Source organism: Magnolia sinica, chromosome 13 (genome assembly GCF_029962835.1).
Source record: "Magnolia sinica isolate HGM2019 chromosome 13, MsV1, whole genome shotgun sequence".
NCBI lineage: Eukaryota > Viridiplantae > Streptophyta > Magnoliopsida > Magnoliales > Magnoliaceae > Magnolia > Magnolia sinica.
Genome location: NC_080585.1, coordinates 20,760,764 through 20,779,652, shown reverse-complemented (window position 1 = coordinate 20,779,652; position 18,889 = coordinate 20,760,764). Strand labels below are relative to the sequence as shown.

At 39.9% G+C, this 18,889-nt stretch overlaps 1 protein-coding gene across 2 annotated transcripts in view; it reads left to right on the top strand.

The window, feature by feature from the left end:
• The first annotated feature begins 4,899 nt into the window (after positions 1 to 4,899).
• LOC131223159 (uncharacterized) overlaps positions 4,900 to 18,889 on the top strand; it is a 31,933-nt gene continuing 17,943 nt past the window's right edge. The window contains exons 1-3 of one of the 2 annotated variants that reach the window (XM_058218474.1): positions 4,900 to 5,438; positions 9,752 to 9,844; positions 12,586 to 12,690. In XM_058218474.1, the coding sequence (XP_058074457.1) occupies positions 5,091 to 5,438; positions 9,752 to 9,844; positions 12,586 to 12,690 (546 nt within the window). In that variant the 5' untranslated portion in view covers positions 4,900 to 5,090. The remainder of the gene's footprint in view (positions 5,439 to 9,751; positions 9,845 to 12,585; positions 12,691 to 18,889) is intronic. The other variant, XM_058218473.1, reaches the window with a different exon arrangement.

Here is an 18,889-nt window from a genome sequence, read left to right as displayed (position 1 = left end):
AGATTCAAGCCCATGGAACTTAAGAAGGAGTTGGATAACCCTTGACTTGATGTCCATATGTCCTGTATTTTCAGGAAAAATCATGCATGAGGGCGTACTCACCCCCGCTGGTTGTAAATAATCTCGTAAAGTACGTGGCGGGGGTGCTTGATGCACCTCATTCTCATCCTAAATGTCCTCCACCCTGGGTTGAGGTAGAAGAGGTTGGTTCTCAGCCATTAATTCAATTAACTCAGGGGATTTCGAGTGGTGTTTAGTCCTGCGATGGATAGTTAACCCTTCAACCAATCCTCCTTCAGTCAAGAGACGTCGAGTGTTGTCACGGGCCCACTTGGGCATGAAACACTCGCAGCCCTCAATCAAATTCGAAACCTAATCCTAAGAAAGGAAAAGAAAATCTAAAAAGAAAGAGAGGGTTGGAAAGAAGTTATCAAATTTGAGTCCCTAAGTTAAAAACCTGCAAAATAAAATAAAATAAGTTAGATTCTAAAAAGAGAAGGGCTAAAATTAGGAAATCCTTAAAAAAGAAAGATAGCAGTAAACTGATTTCTAAAAGAAGGAATTCCTAAAAGAAAGTGGAAATTTCTAAAATAAATTAGGAAAGTCCTAAACTAGAAAGTAAGTTCCTAAAAGAGATCTGAAAAATAGAAAGTAGAGAAAGAGCTTACCGAATTAGAAAAAGCCTACAAAATAGGAAGGTTAGTTTCTAAACAAAAAGTCTACAAGTAGAGAATTTCTAAAGATAAATTAGGAAACTAAGTTAGATTCTAAAAGAGTTAGACTTAGAAAGTTACTAAAAAAAATAGAAAGTTAGTTTCTAAAAAGGAAAGTTCCAGAATTAGAAAGTTTCTAAAAATAAAGGAAAGATGAGTTAGTTTCTGAAATTAGAAAGAATTTCTAGAGAAAAAAGAAATAACAAACCAAGTTTCTAAAAACAAAAGAGGAAAGTTTCTAAAAATAAACTATTTCCTAAAAATAGAAAAATACTAGAATTAGAAAATTTCTAAAACTCAAACCCTAATTCTAAAAATAGAAAAAGTAGAGGAATTAGAAAAGGATTACCTATTTAGAAGTTTATGTCAAGATCTTACAAAACAGGAAACAAGTTATTTCTAAAAATCATATAGAAATAAAAATCTAAAACTAAAGTTAGTAAAATCCTAATCTCAAACTAATTTTAAAACTAATTAATTTCAGAGAATCACAACCGTCAATCCTCGGCAACGGCGCCAAAAACGTGTTCACTCCCCAAGTATAGGGTTGTGATGTAGTAATAAACTCGGTAAGACCGAGGTCGAATCCCAAGGGATTGAAACCTGTACGTTATCTGAAACTATGTAGAATTAGAACTAGACTAAGATGAAATTTAAATTGATTATAATTTGAGGAATAATGGTGAAATATTAATGTAAAACTTAAGAAATTTAGAGGTAGGAAACTAGGGATTCAGAGGATCCACTCGTAGAGATCAGGGAGATCTTAGGCCTGCTTCAAGAATCATGGAAATTAAACTGAACTTCCTCTGATATAATTTTAAAGAGATGAAAGGTATATGAATTAGAATGGATTCCATCACCAAACCATGCCCAGGAGACAAAGCAGACAATAGAATTAAACTAATTACCAACCAATCATCATGCTATGAAGGTTAGGAAGGGTACAGTCATCTGATCATGCCCAGGAGACGATGGTGAAAAACATGGCTTCCTGACGTCATAAACATAAAGGGAAAGGAACATGCTCAAAGCTATCGCAGACCCATTGTAATTTCAGTCACAACAAACCATTAAAAACTGAAAACATTCCCTTAATAATTAAACCACTATCAAGCTCAATTCACAATTTAATAGTTAAATCAAAAAAATAGAGTCTCCCATCTCACTACAAGCTTCACCTCTTAGCCCTAGCTAAGAGGTTTAGCCCAACATGATTGGGCTTGATCTCTCAAATAATAAATAAATAGAATAAAAAAGAATTAAAATTCTAAAGAACAAACTCTCCATCTCCGACGTTCTCTGACTTCAAGCGCTCCTTGCAAAATTCTTTCCAAAACTCTCTCTTTTCTTCCCTTTTTATCACCTCCTGGGGGCGTTGGAGAGGGTCGATGTATGTAGAGCACCGCCCTGCCTTTTGCAGGCTGTTTGTAACAGGGTCGGACTCTGAATCGCGCAACAACGAGGCTTCCTGCGTAAGAATGATTGGTGGGGCCCACTTTATCTGTCATTTGAGAGATCCATGCCGTCCATCAGCTTCTCCTCGGAATTTCGACTGGACATAGTTTGTTTTGATCCTCCGTTGATGCTGCCCAGGAAAGAATTCCTGCTGTAACGGTATTTGAATGGTCCTTTTGTGATCGTTGTAGCCGACATGTATGCGTGTATGGCTGAAAACGGTCAGAATGGTTATGACAATATTGAGTCCCTCTACATGATGGATGGATGGTTCGGATTGATCTTTTGAACTAAGATGGAGGCCCAACAGCGATCGACGACGCCCCTGCTTGCGAACAGAGTCGGTGTACGTCGACGCTGTGATGGCTGGTGTCCCACTGATTGACGTCAATGAGGAAATCCATCCCGTACATTGGAATATACTCGAAAAACCATTCTGTAAGGGATGTTTTTGAAGTGAAATCGGTGTGATCCACATGATATTCTACTCCGCCATCCATCCTGCGTTCAACGGCTAGGATTTTTCCATAGATTACATGGTGTCAAAAGATCACCTAATTGAGGTTAATACCCCTCCTCTTCACACAATGTACGGTCCAGATTGATGATTTGGATGAGGGGTGGGCCCCACTGCACGAAAACGGCAGACGTGCGTAAGGACGCTGGTTCCTTTTTTGAATCGGAGAAGAGAGAGTCGGTCAGCATGCACTGACCGACTTTGAGAAATTCAGTGCTCGGCTGGTGCACTTGTGCACTGTACATACGTGATGTACATGAGGTCCTACAGAGATTTTCGTGAGAAATCCGCTCCATCCATCCATATTTTCAACTCATCTAACGCGTTGAGACCAAAATTGAAGCATATCCAGATATCAGGTGGGCCGCAGATCAGATATTTATGGGCTGATCTGTCTATTGGGCCATTTTCACAAAGATCCAGGAACTGAAATTTTACGTGTACGGTTCATTTATGGTCCTCAGGCCATGTATAAGGTTTGGAGCCGATCAGATGGTGGAAACCTTGTGATCTTGCATTATGGACGTCTTTCAGGCCTGTTTGAAGTGAGTGGCTGGAATTTCTCTGATCTCTGGTGTGTAGATCCTCGATCTTAGTCCCATAGAGTCCCGTCCAATGCCTTGGTGATGCCAGAGCGTCAAATCTATGCTTTTAGAATCCTTTCCAGTTCAAGGTTGTAATTGCATCTTGCATCATAAACATGATTACAACAGGCTGTTAAACAGTATTATGTTCATAAATCCAGGCAATAACTGTGGTCTAATATGCAATATTTGACCCTCAACAGTAGATTTCACTTAAACGTCATGGTGGGCCCACTACATCCGGCCACACATTAAGACCGTGTGTGTGTATAGAGAGAGAGAGAGAGGAATGCTCAGTGTCCAGAACTCTTCTCTTGTAATATGAGCCAAAAATCTGAACAGTCCTCATACCTAGCTTTTACCCTTATCCAAAACTTTGATAAGTTTCATGGGGTATTGCATCACATGGGCAATTCAAATTTTGTGCTCATATCACATGGACAGTTTAGATTTTGAACTTATGCAATTACCAAGTAGGTGCTAAAATTGAATTTTGGTGAGAAGAATAGTTAAATAATCTAGAGTACTAGGGCAACTCATGCAGGGAGAGATTGATGAGATGAATTGTCCCACACATGTCAACGGCCACCCCCTGTAGATTGAATAAGACTGTTGCTTGTTCATTTCTTCCAATAGAGTGGTCCACCTAATGAGTAATTAGTGGCATTTTTGTTCTAAAGTAATCTTCACCTTAAAGCTTACATTTTGCACGGCATAAATGTCTTTTATAACAAGGCCTAAAACAAAGTTATATCATGTTATCGACGTAGGCAGATTATGATTGGTGATCCAAGCCATTGAAATGATGGTCCAAATTAAATAGACAAGGGTCAAACCAAAAGACCCTTCGCCATTTTGATATTTGAATGTGAATGGGTGCCAAATATCTACTCAGAGGTCAACAAAAGGATATTTAATTCTGTGCATCCCCAACTACCTGCAAATGACCATCTGACCCAAAAAATACTTTTGGCCCTTTTGGCACTTAAACTATACATCCAAACAGGATGCGGCTACGGTAGATCCTTGAATGTGGGGGCCATCATGATGTTTGTTTCTTATATCCACGTCGTCCCTCCGTTTTAACAGATCATTGTAGGGCATAGTGCCAAAAATGAAGCAGATCCATATCTGAGGTGGACCACACCACAGTAAACAGTAGTGATTGACCATTAGAAACTTCTTGTTGGCCACAAAAGTTTTGGATCAAATTGTATTTGTGTGTTCCCTTCATCTAATTCTTTTTGCCCTTATCAACAAATTTGATGGAAAATAAACATTCCGATAGCCCCCAAGAAGTTTTTAATGGTGGTTATTCAATCACTACTCTTTCCTATGGTGTGGTCCACCTGATATTTGAATATGCTTAATTTTTTGTATATTTACCTAAAAGGATCTTTCAAAGAGTATGGACGGCGTGGATTTAAATCTAATATATCACTGTATTCCCCACAGTCAGAGATACACCAAAGCCGCGTCCATCCAAACGCACCCAGCTTGGCCGAACCCGCCTCAAAAGCGGGTCTGTCAAGTCAACCCGATTGGCAGACCCGAATCATTGCCACTCTAGTCCTAGACGCGCGCATGTGCGTATACATTACCGAACTACCATTCACAAAACCGTCCAACAACCATTCTTTCAGCGGGAGAGAGACACATAGAGAGCGCGCGCCTCCTTCATTCCCATGAAACCAGAGTCCTTTTCTCTTTCCACCTTCTCTCACCTTCCATGGCACCCACCGGTTCGACCGACCCGGCTCAAGCAATTTGGATCCCCACCTCTATCTTCAGCTAACGACCCGGTTCGCCCCTTCCACAATGCTGAAGGGGAACTTCAAGCTCCTGGATAAGAAGCGGGCCGTTCCTGATCGTCTGGTCCGCTTTGAAGAGGGATGGAATCTAACCCTAAGCTTCGAGTCAGGGGAAGAGCTTGAAACCTTTCGATCGAGTGATTTCAGATCGGTAGAAGCAGAAGAAGACGACGATGATGATGAGGATGGCAATGAAGAACAAGAAGTGAGGAAGAAGGAATGCATAGTTGATGATGGCAATACGAATGTACGATTGGATGCGAAGGTATGCAGAAGAAAAGATGCGGAGATTTCAAAGGCGAGTCATTCTTCTTCTTCAGATGATGAAGGGAAAAGGGAACAATTAGAACATGAGGTGAGATTAGGTAGGAATCAACTTAAATTTGAGAAAATTTAGTGATTCAGTTCTCTCTCTCTTCTTCCCCCAACCCCTTTTTTGTTATTGATGATAGAGGTATTATGTGATGCTTAGGCAGAATGTTGTAAAATACCGTTCGTATTTTGGTTTGTACAAGTGTGGCCCATGGTCAGTGATCCAAACCGTCAATATAATGGGCCAAGAATCTCAATATGGATGGGCCTTGCACTAAGGTTCGCACTGGTTTGAGATATCACAACTCCACTGTTAATCTCGGAATTTGGAGAACTTTTCTCTATATTGCTTCAACGCAAATGTGGGTTTAAATAACCACTGTACAAGAATATACAAGGAAGCTTATTTAGAGCTTCTCTATATATAGTATATTACAACTAATGACAACCCATATACAATATTCTCACACCCCCCTCAAACTGATGTGGGATAATAAACCAACATCAGTTTGCCACAAAGAAGCCTATGACGGGATGAGGTCATAGTTTTGGTAAATAAATTAGCAAGTTGTAGCTCTGGTGTCACATGAGGAAGAGAAATGATTTCAACTGTGTATTTTTCTCTCACAAAGTGGCAGTCAACTTCAATGTGTTTAGTGCGCTTGTAAAATACTGGATTGGAAGCCAACTGAATCGCACCGAGATTGTCAGCATATAATGGAGTTGACAAAGACAAATGAATCCCAAGATCTGTCAACAATCCCCAAAACCAAGTAATTTCACTACATGCCTCTGCCATTGCACGATATTCGGCTTCTGTGCTGGATCTAGATACCGTGGTTTGCTTCTTACACTTCCAGCTAACCAATGATTGTCCCAAGAAAACACAATAGCCAGTGGTGGACCGTCGTGAAATGGGACAACCTGCCCAGTCTGCATTAGAGTAAGCAAATAATTATAGAGCGTGCGATGATGGAAAGAGAAGCGCTTGATTGAGGGTACCTCGAAGGTATCGAATAATGCGATGAACTGCCGTCATATGCAATGTGCAAGGTGCCTCGACAAACTGGCTAACAACATGAACTGCATATGAGATATCAGGACGAGACATAGTGAGATAGACTAATCTCCCCACCAGTTGCCTATAGGATGTAACATCTGAGAGAAGGTCTCCATCATCTTTCCCATACTTGACATTTAATTCTAGAGGAGTCTCATGTGTCTTGTTATCTATAAGGTTTGCTAATCTTTTCCCTATATTGCTTCAACCCAAATGTGGGTTTAAATAACCACTCTACAAGAATATACAAGGAAGCTTATTTAGAGCTTCTCTATATATGGTATATTATAACTAATGACAACCCATACACAATATTCTCACATCCACAATAGGTGACCAAGAATAGACGATTAAGAAAATAAAATTACAACCCTTTGCATCTGAAAAAGGGCCCCATATCTGTTGGCTATGATCTTCGATTTTGCGGGATTTTGAAGCATGCACCATCATATCAATGTTTTGGATCACCGAATCATGGGCCTCATACCAACTGAAGCATTGTACGTGAGGGAGAGAGAGAGAGAGAGAGAGAGAGAGAGAGAGAGTTTCTAACTCTATATTGTTAATAATAAACCCCAAAAACATATTATATGGTGTCCTGATGAAGCACTACAGACACATTCACATGCTCCTTTAGCATCTCTAAGACTCTCCTTAAGTTGCAACATAGGCATCATATATGCCTAGCTTGCATGGAAGACATGATTAGAGGCGATATGTATTGTAACTTGATTGCTGCAATGTAATGGAATAGGAGAAGAAACCACCGCACCCAACTCGTGAAGAAGAGATTTTGTTATGCAGGGTGCCTTGGATTCTACCAGTCTGCTATGCAAAGATTGCAATTTTCAGTTCGACCGAGCTCTGCTTCGATTTGACTGAAAATTGGGTGAATTCTCTAGTTGCTCGCTGTGAAGTTTTGGTCGATTTCAGCTCGACCGAAATCTCATCGGTTCGATTCTGTCCGACTGAAGGTAATGTTCGGTACGATTGAATTTGTTACGTAGAGTTGTGCGAATAGGGTTATTTAAGCCCTAATCCAGGATTAGGGCTTGGATACTATTATGAGTATTCTCTTTAAGGGCAAGGGTTTGCGAGGTGAGATGGGTTTCCATCACTTGTAAGGGCTTGAGAAGGATTTCTTGAGGGGTTGCGCATAGCAAGGGGAGATCAAATACATCTGTAATCGAAGAAGGTGAGTCTGTAAAACTTTTGATTATAGTGGATCTTTGTCGCTTTCTGCCGTGGTTTTTTCCCGCAAGGGTTTTCCACGTAAAATATTGTTGTGTTCTATCGTTGATTGCTTTACTGTTGGTTATTCTGCATTATTATATTGTTCTATATTTGTTTATCGTGTTTTCGCAAAGCGTGCAGATTAGCAGTGGTGTTAGATTCAAATTTCTAATACCTGGGGTTTGATCCAGGTTTTTTGTGGCTCGGGTTTACATCATTGTGGTGTGATAAGGAGCCGGTTTAATCCAACAAATTTTAACCATAAAACTTCACAAGTAGCATGGCTAATGGAACAAGCCTCGGCGAAAGAATGAGCAACAACCGATTGCTTTTTTACTTTTCAGGCCATGAGATTACCCCCACCTGTATTACACTTAGGATCATCTTAAGAACCAACCATCCCACATCCTAGACTTACTATCATCATAAGAACCAACCAATCCACATCATGTCCATGATTTGCATAAAGCAATCCTTTCTAGGAGCTGACTTACTGTAGCGCATAATGTGGTATACAACATCCAGATGATGAGATCGTGGAGCATCCTTGAACTCCCTGGCCACAGCAACAGCATATGAAATATCAAGGCAAGTAATTGTCAAGTAAATCGGCTTGCATGCTAGATGACGATACGTGCTAGGATCTGTGAGACACCAAGTCTTTCTAGTGAATTCAGTGATTGACTTTGATTTGAATATCAACAGGAGAAGCACCCAGCATACCAGTCTCCCTAAGCATATCAGAGCATACTTCCACTTTGATACCATGAAGAAAGGAAATAAGAAAGAATTTCTTTGTAACCCTAATATTATTAATAATAAATCCCAAAAACATATTATATGATGTCTCGAGGGAGCACTGGGACTACACACACACATGAAGACGCAGTGCACGCAGAAAGACAGGGTGAGGTTGGTTCGGAGGGCTAGTACCAATATAGACTCAACATGCCTTAGGACACACACTACTCTAAAATCTCGAACAGCACAATACTTCCTAATGAATGATTGGTTACTTAGGATTTTGTGGATTTGGCAACAAGGGTTTTCAGATTGTATGAGTGGGGACCATGGTTGACTGATTCAGACCATCAGCCTGTTGGGCCCACAGGAGAAGGATCATTTCCAAAATATTTTCATGATACGATAATCCTAAACTATCAATTATTCTGCTGCAAATCTATGGTCGAGAATGGATTTTCTGCAACAGTCCATGTTCCTCTATAAAAAGGCCCAGATATGTCGCTAGGATCTTCCAATCTAGAAATTCACGAAGGCACGTTCCATCTTCTGTGGGTTGCATCATACCAATAGTTTTTTCTTTTTTTCCTGGAGCACTGAAAATGGACCCCATCTGCATAAACTGGAAACCTGAGTATGCTCATTGCTCAGGATATTCTTGGGTTGAATATCATATAAGTCCATTCATTGGAGGGTTCCATCATTTATATGCTCTGGCCCAATAAGCAGTTCCATTTGCTCATCAGGTGGGCCCACTTTCAACAAACACATGTGGCCATGATATCTTACAAATTCACTGATAATATAGTCTATGCATATCCTTGGGCCGAGGATGATGTAATTCCTCATTATTTTGTTATACTCAAAATAAATGCTTAAGGTTGTGTTTGGATGTATCCATGAATTGTTTTTTTTTTTTTTTTGGTAGAATATGCCAGTGGGGTGCTTTATTTGAACTAGCTGCCCATCTGAGGCAGAACAAACAACATAACCCTATGGGCTGGATATTGTTTTTCTGCTTTTCTGCCAGAAAACAATATTTTATTCCTCCAAGTTACAGCCTGAAAAGAGACATTATTTTGATAGAAAAGCATTTAACGTGTACCAATTTCTAAGGTATTTTTCAATCATCATCATCATCTAAGCCTTATCCCAACTAGTTAGGTTTGTAACCTAAAATTGGAAAAGGAAAATGGGACTTCTTATTTTGATGATGTTCCATAAAGGGGTTCTTTTCTGTTCTTCATTACAGTTATATCATTATTAAGTTCTTACAGTTTCCTTTTCTTTTGTTCCCTTTTCTGCTTTGATCTGTTGATTAGCTTTCTCGGGAGGTTATAAACTTGGAAGCGCTGCAAAGGCTTGCCAGTTCTGGTCTCCCTGATGGAGGTGGTCTGCGTGCAATGTCATGGAAGGTTAAATTTCGGTGCTTGTGTGCTCTTATATATTTTTATAAAAGTCAATGCCCTAATGATATGAGCTAGCCCTTAGGCAACACAGAGACTGGATAGAGAGTGATTACGGTTTTTCCTTTCCACTCAATTTGTTCGCTTGTAGAAAATGCTGTGTTTAATGATTCATTAGAATTGAATCTTGTTAACACTGCTGCCCATACTTGGACAGAACATCCAGACTTTGGAGTGACTTTGGTAATTACTCACCACTCTCCATCATCATGAACTCATGATTAACATGCCCCATTAGATTCATTTTATGTAATGGAATGCTTCAACTTTTAAAACACATGCTGCCTACAAAAGAATGTTCCCAAATTAACCGACCATTTAAAAAAAAAAAAAAAAAATTTAAATGCAGTCTTACCCTCCTTGGCCTTAGGTGCTTGCTGGAGGCTGTGAGGTTTCTTAAGCTTACAGCCTTGGATTCAGTATCTGTTGGATTCATTTTGCACACAATCAACTGGTTACTCTTTTCTCTTTTTTTTTTTTAAAAAAAAAATTATTTTTAACACACGCACTCACACACCCCACACACACCCACACACTCACACCACACTGGGATTTCACCACAATGGGTATTCGAACCCATCACCTCATGTTGAAACACTCTTGTGAGTCTACCACCGAGGCATGAGTAAGGAACCATGACTGGTTACTCTATAAAAGCTTTTCTATCTTGTTAACCATTAAGAAAAATATTTTCAACGTTCTGTAGATGCAGCTACCTGCTTCTCGCCATGAGCATCCACACTTGCCATCTTTGCAACTAGCTGCAGGAATCACTTTCTTTTCTGGCAAATGCTAGAAACTGGTCTCCCCTTGTATCAATGAAACATACTGTGAATGTGGTCACTCTATCACTTAAATCTTTGGAACACACTTAAAAGAAAGCAGCTTCACGTGTACAAAGTTCGTTTGTTTTTAATGCATCTTGTCTTCTCACTCTTAAACATCCTTTTGCAGATATCCCAGTTTTTCTTGGATTTACCTGATCTAACTGATGGAAATCAGAATAGGAAATATAGTTCTGTAGATTTTGAACTAAGTTGGGTTGGTCTTCTTTTGAAATTTGCTTTTCTTTTTGGATTGCTGATTCATTAAAAAATTATATCAGCTGGTCCCTTGAAGATGAAACCATAACAATCCTACTCTCTTAGTGGGTCCTCATCTTTTTTCTTAGTTATCAAGGGTTAATCCTTTTTACTTGAGCATATTTCTTGTAGGGGTAGCAAGTATAGCATGGATGGGGTTCAATGGATCCTCTTAAGTATGATCATATTGGGGGTGTCATTAGAGATGACAGGGAGTGATTGTAAGTATGTTTTTCCAGGCAGGTTGAGTGGAGTGATTCCAATGCATTGCGACTGAAGTGCTTAGTTAGGGTCTTATTGGAAGAATTGGTGTTGAAAAGACTCAAAATAAAATAAAATAAATAAACTAAAATAAAAATAGTGTGGTTCCTAGAAATGTTGTTAGGAGTGATTCTAAATGTTTTTGGACTTTCCTACATCTTCAATTAAATTCAGGATATCCATACTTGTTTAAAAATGTTGGTAGAGAGAACAATGACAGGTCATTAGGTCAAACTCTTTAGCTATAGAGGGATTTGAAGACAATCTTTTAAATGGGGAATCATGGCCACTTTTTTTTTTTTTTTTTTTTGTTCCTTTTGTGTTTCTTTCTTTTTTTATTATGAAGTTTTTTGTTCTTTATCTCTGTTTTATTACCTTTTAATACAGTTTTGATCATTCTTAAGCAAAAAAAAAAAGCATAATCATGTTAAAAAATTTCCCTAAAAATACCACAAGTTGGTCAATGAGGTGTGGTCACTATAAAGTTTAGGCAACTAATAGGTCTAGAGTTCAGAACACTACTAAATATTGAATTCAAGTCAGGAAGGAGGATCCATTATCTGAGTATTCGAGCAGACTCAACTCCAGTTTTTTAAAGATCTGAGTATTATAGTGGGCAATAGGAAAGACTCATGTTATTGTCATGGTAGACCTCTATGTCAGTGTTAGTTTATATCCTTATGAAGCCAATTGCATTACCTTTTATGTAACCTGAAAAGGCTAATTGTGCCCATTTCAGACACATCAGATATTTGGAGCCATGTTACCCAGGCATCCTGGAGATTTAAATGATCTCCATCCAAAGGAATTCACATGATTTCTTGTATTCCTGGGTCATGGAAATTTATCTGAGTTCACACTTATGGGACTTTCTTGTCCTTGGAAATTATGTTTACAGTTAGACAATGAATACCAATTTCAGATGCTCCCAGCATTTCATATCCAATGGGATATGATATCTTACGTAAGTGGGAATTCCAAGCAATTGTACCTGGTGTCTGCCTTCCATTTGATAGCTTTTGGTTAATATGAAATGGAAGCACTATCTACACCCACTCTCACCACTAAATAACCAACTCTTTATGCTTTTGGCTATAAAACTAGAACCTCTCTACTTTTGTACTATCGTAGGTGCTGATTGCATTTCCCATTATGATATTGCAATTATGGAACTACCTCTGTTTATTCACCGATTTTCTGCCTTAAAAGTTCTCTTGATGTCAAGAAATCGTTCCTGTTTTAGTTGAGAATTTTCTAGTAGTTTGTTAGCAATCTTTTGTTAATTTGCCAATGGTATGGAAACAAGCACTTATTGGTTCTTTTTTAATTGTTGTTACACACAAGTAGCTTCTCTTGGGGTACTTGCCTGCTGCCCAAGATTCATGGGAAAGAGAGCTGGCTGAGAACAGATCAAAATATGCTGCATTAAAAGAAGAGCTTCTTTTGAATCCTGTAAGATGTTACTTGACTGAGAAGAAGTGTTAATCTCAAACTTTTGGAACTGATGGCTGATATTCTTTTTCACGTATGCTCATGCCATTAATTTCTTTTCGATAAACTATGTCCCTTCTCCTTTCTATACAGAGAAACATTTCATTGAAGTTCTATGTAATAGCTATATGGATTCTTTCCATGTATAGCTAATCCTGATTAGGCGTTATTTTATCACCTTCCATGTATATCCGCTACATTCCACGTATGTATACTCATTGTATTCTTCTATTTAAACCCTATTGGGGTAAAGCAATATATTGAGAAAACTACAGGAGAAATCTCTAAATTCCCAAATTCCTTCTCACATTTTCATTGCTATAATGGTATTAGAGTGGTTCCTCTAGGCCATTGGTCTTTGAGCTCCATCGAGCTCCAGATAACACGAGGTGATCAGACAATTCAGGAATTTTATAATGCAACAGTAGCTATCTGGACCGAGATTTCAATGATGGACCCTGAATTTTTAGAAGATGCAATCTCTGTTTTTCAGAATATGAAAGAGCGTACCCATGTTTGGAAATTCCTTATGAAACTATGTCATGAATTTGAACATTGTCAGGCCTCTCTCCTTAATTGAAGTCCTCTCCCTACTATGCATTCTATGATGTCTGACTTGTTGGTTGAAGAACAACGCCTAAAAACTCTCTGGTGTATCTCAACTTCATGCTGCATCGGATACGGCTCTTTTGTCTTCTTCCTACACACCAGGGAGACATGACATGTCTCGTGTTTAGTTTCATTGGTGTAAGAAGTTCGGTCACCTTACTATAACCTGCAAAGATAGTCCTCTATACGACTTTTGCAAAATCCGTGGTCACAACATTCATAAGTGCAGAAAAAAAAAAGAAGAAGAAGAAAGCAAAAGGAAAAGCATACATGACTATGATTGATGACTCGTTTGTAGCTACTCCTTCTGCCAGTGGTCCTCTTTCTTCATAGATGATCCAACAGATTGTCCAGGCACTCTCTATTGCCGGTCTATCAGGTGCATCCCTTCGGTCTCCTTGATATCTCGATTCAAGTGCTTCTAACCAAATGACAAGTAATGCCTCTAATTTTCATAATGCTGAGCCATACCTTGGTACTCAAGTCATTTCTACTGCGGACGGAAGTCATTTACCTATTACATCTAGTGAGTCATTATCTTTCTCTCCTTCTCAGGATTGTACATTTACCCTCTCTAGTGTCCTTTATGTACCAAAATTATTTGCTAATCTCATCATCGTGGGTCAATTAGTTCAAAATGGATACTTAGTGATCTTCCTTCCTGATTGTTGTTTTATGCAAGCTCCAACAACAAGTAGTTTGGAGGGTAAGCGAAAAGGAAAACTCTTCTTACTAGACTTTAAATAGTTCTGTTACTCTAGCTTCATGTTTATTTTCTCCTTCCTTTGTTGATATTAGTCATGCAATTAAAGTATGGAAACTTTGGCATTGCTGCCTTGGTCATCCACACTCTGTCTTACTCTTCCACTTATTTTCTTCTAATATTTTGGATAAATTGAAAGTTAATAGATCTTCACTTGATATTTCTTGTTCCTCATTTTGTTTATCTAAGAGTAAATGTTTGTCATTTTTCCTTAGTACATCTCACTCTACTGCTTCTTTCGCTATTATACATACTGATGTTTGGGGACCATCCCAACTTTTTCCATGTTTGGCATGCAGTATTATGTGATATTTATAGATGATTTCTCCATATACACGTGGATATACCTCTTGCGCTCCAAATCAGAAGTCTTCACAATTAGTAAACAATTATACACTGTGATAGTCACACAGTTCAAGAAGAAGATTAAAGTTCTCCGCTCTAATTCAGGGGCAGAGTAGAGCTATTTAGATTTTGAGGAGTATCTGCGTGGTTGAGGAATTATTCACCAGAAGACTTGTCCTGACATGCCTTAGCGAAATGGCGTTGCTGAGTGGAAGAATCGACATATTGTCGAGACAACCAACACATTGATGGTAGAAACCTTTGTTCCATGAATATTCTGGGCTGAAGTGGTGTTACACTCTGTTTATCTCATAAATCACATGCCAACCAAATTTCTTGGCAGCATCTGTCCTTATTTTGTCCTTTTTGGGTCACTGCCTTGTTACTCTTTATTACACATATTTGGATGTGTTTGTTATGTTCACCGTGCATTTGGCAGAGCATCTGTCCTGCACATGAACGTAATAAGCTATCTCCAAAGTTTGCTCGTTGCATGTATCTTGGGTTTGGAGATACCCAGAAGGGTTATCATTGCTATGATCATATTGGCTAAAATGAAGACCATCTGCACACTCATTATTGTTGTTGCCATTTGTAATTGATCTATTCGATAGATGGACATTAAGAATGCATTCCTTCACGAGATTCATAAGAATTTTTGTATATGGCTCAACCTCCAGGTTCCCCCATCGGTCAACCAAATTTGGTGTGTAAACTTAGGAAGGCATTATATGGGCTCAAACAGGCATCTCGTGCTTGGTTCAAACAGTTCCACGATGTTATCATTAGTGTTGGCTTCACTCAGAGTGGCCATGATCCCCCCTTATTCACACGATCTTCATCCCATGGCATTGTGATTCTCTTGGTTTATGCGGACAATTTACTCTTAACTGGCAGTGACATAGCTAGTATCATGGCACTTCAACAAGTTCTTCAGTCATCCTTCCACATGAAGGATCTCGTCCCACTTACATACTTCCTTGGATTTGAAGTATCTCATACTAATCATGGAATTATGGTCAGTCAACAAAAATATACACAGGATTTAATCAACCTCGCCCACCTTTCCGAACAATGGACCGTTAATATTCCAATGGAGTTGAATGTCCAATATGGTAAATAGGATGGTGATCTTTTGGAGCAGCCTACTCTATTCCGTCGCCTTGTTGGAAGTCTTGTTTACCTGACAATGACTGACTTGACATTGCTTATGCAGTATAGGTGGTCAGTTAGTTCGTTGCTAGTCCCCGTTCTTTGCATATGACCACAGTCTTAAGGATTATTTGCTACTTGCGAGGCACCTTAGATCAGTCATAATTCTTCTCATCTACATTGCCACTTGAGCTACTTGCCTATGTTGACGTTGATTGGGTTGGTTGTGTCATTACCTGTTGATGTACCACTGGGTATTGTATGTTTCTTGGCACTTCTCTTATATCTTGGAAGTGTAAGAAGCAACCCACAATTTCAAACTCTAGCATAGAGGCTGAGTATCAAGCTATGACTGCTGTCTTTCGCCTGTAGTGAATTGTCTAGCTACGAGGTCTTCTCTTAGATTTTAGGATTAGTTTTAATGTTCCAAATCCGTTTCATGTTGATAACACTAGCGCTATTCAGATTGTGTCTAATTCCGTCTTTCATAAATGGACAAAAAATATTGAGGTTGATTGTCACTTCATTCGAGAAAAGTTTTAGTCTAGGATTATTTCTCTTCCACATGTGATGAGGACATCATGCACACGCACGCCCGCACACCACCACCCCTACGCACGTACGTACGCAGAAGGAGGACTCCACCATTGATCTAGCTTGATGACGACGTCCAGGGAGGGCCTCCTAGCTAGAAGACAAGTTTTGGTTCAGAAAAGTAGGCCCGATAGTCAAGAAAAGCCCATCATGGGATCTCATGATTGTGGCTCACTCGTCGGATTGATTTCATATTTTAGGTTTTGCTTATTGTTATTATTTAGAACATTGTGAATGCTTTAGATTTCTCTGTTTGGTTTTTATTTTAGTTTACTTCATCGCCAAGTAATAGGTTGCGCACATGGTGCGAGTTTTGGAGTATAGAATTTTCCCTATAGATAGGTACCCCTTGTAGTTCTTTTGATTCATTGAAGTTAAAATTCATGCTTTATTTTTCTGCTCTCTTCGTGAGCTGTGGAAGAATTCAAAAGTGGGTGCGAAGCCCTCTCTTTTCGAAGGGCTAACTACCGTGGTGCGTAGCCACATTGATCCCAATTCACCCCCATCTTTCATCATCTTTTTTTCCATCTTCCCCCACCATCCGTACTTTGAATTTGTCCTTTTGTTGCATCAGATTTCTTCATTACAGCAGGTTTCCAGATTTCGGCCCGCAGGCGAGCTGAAACTTCGGCGGAACACCACGCACAAACTGTACATCGGATCGAGTTGAGATTTGGAGGTTTTGGAGTCCATCCCTGGCCGACTAGGGCCAAGGTGGCCTTTTTCTGAATAGTGGGCCCCACACACGTGCGGTCAGGATCACAGGCATGTCCGTCTGGGCCATTGTTGTTGTCCACACGCGGGATCATCTTTTGGCTCAGGTTTTTATCCTCTTTTATCCTCTCATAGCCGTTTTTCATGAATCCTAAACCTAAATTACATGATCCCTAATTGATTTGCCCCTTTTTATCACCTTAGGGTTCCTTGAATTGAAATTAGGGAATCCCTTGGATTAGGGACTGATTTTTATGCATGAGTAGTTGATTTTATTTCCCTTTGACATCGTTTGGTTTATAATTGGTCCAGTCCTAGCCTGTGTGGGCTTACCCGCATAGATTCCCCTTTTTAATTGAATGTTTGGATTTTCATGTGGGACGTGGAATTTGTGTGATTGTTTCTGAATTGGTAGGATCTAAGCCTGAAATCTTGCATATCATATTTAATTTTCCATGTCCTGCATCAAATTTGGTATCAAAGCCTAGGGTTCTTGTAGGGGAATTCACCACATATTTAGGGTTTAGTTTGTTTGAGTCCTTCATGCATTCAGTCCATCATATATAGCTGAATTTTAGTAACAGTGTGTAGTCTCCTTCATATAGAGTCTCGTAGGGTCATTTAGTTTTTAGACGCATATAGTTGTCATAGCAGGTCCTTAGGTTGAGCAAGTCAGTGTATGCCCACACGTACGGGTCGCGGTTTCGGTTTGCACCCCACACTAAACATGGAGCAACTACAAGAAATAGTGGCCAAGTTAGCCCAGCAAGTTGAGTCCTTGAATAAGCATTTGGAACAACACATAGATAAACGCCTCGAAGAAATAGAGGCCTCCTTCAGGGCAAACCCTACCACTGGGGAGGATGCCCAATCTCAGGTAGTTGGTCAAGAGGTTAGACGAAGGAATGGAGGCGGCCAAGGAGCTAGTCATAGGCGCGTACCTGTGCACCCACCCCGTGAGGGACATCATGATCAATATGACCTAGATGCATAACTCCTCAAGGGAGTTAGGGTAGATGCCCCTACTTTTGATGGCCACTTAGACCCTAAAGCTTTTTTAGATTGGTTGGCGGATATGGACCATTATTTTGAGTGGTATGATATGTTGGATGCTCGATGAGTCTGATTCGCCAAGATGAAGCTTGTGGGTCAAGCAAAGAGGTTTTGGGCGATGGTTGAGCGAAAAAAAGAAAGAGCGAGGGAACTCCCAATAGTCCATTGGAGAGAAATGAAAGAAACACTGAAAGAGAAGTACCTCCCTTTCTCTTATTGCATGCGGTTGATTGAGGAGTGGCAATCTCTTCGATAGGGTTCCATGAGTGTTGCTGACTATATTGAGAAATTCGAAGAGTACTCGACCCGCTGTGAGGTTGATGAGGACCCCGTACTCAACCTTGCTCGTTTTAAAACGGGCCTCCGTCCTGACATTATGACAGAATTGATCGCCAAAGACAGACATTATCGAACAGTTGTACCAAGTAGTGTTAAATGTCGAGCAATACCTTAAAGCATCTGTGGGAAGGCGGTTTGACTTTCGTGAATCCGGTACTAAGGCCAACCCCTCTGGGGCTAGACCTAACACGGGATTCCAAAACAAACCTTCCCCTAATTTTCAGCCCAGACCTAAGGATGATAAGGGTAAAGAGATTGTCGGGTCTAGTTCACATGGAAGTAGGGCCACTAGGTGTTTTAGGTGTTAGGGGTTTGGTCACTTTGCTCACCAGTGCGGCACGAGAGAGGGCACCAAAGTACTCCTTATTGATGGGCAAGTAAAAGTAGTGCCCCCAGAGAGTGATAGTAAGGAGGAGGAATATGAGCCAGTCGGAACCCCTAGTGATGAGGAAGAGGGAGCACAAGAGTCTGTGACCCTCGCAATTGTACGTTGCGCCCTGGCTCAAGCCAAGAACACTGATGACTGGCGCCGCAACACGATCTTCTACACTTATGCAAAATGTGGGGAAAAGAGCTGTAAGATGATGGTGG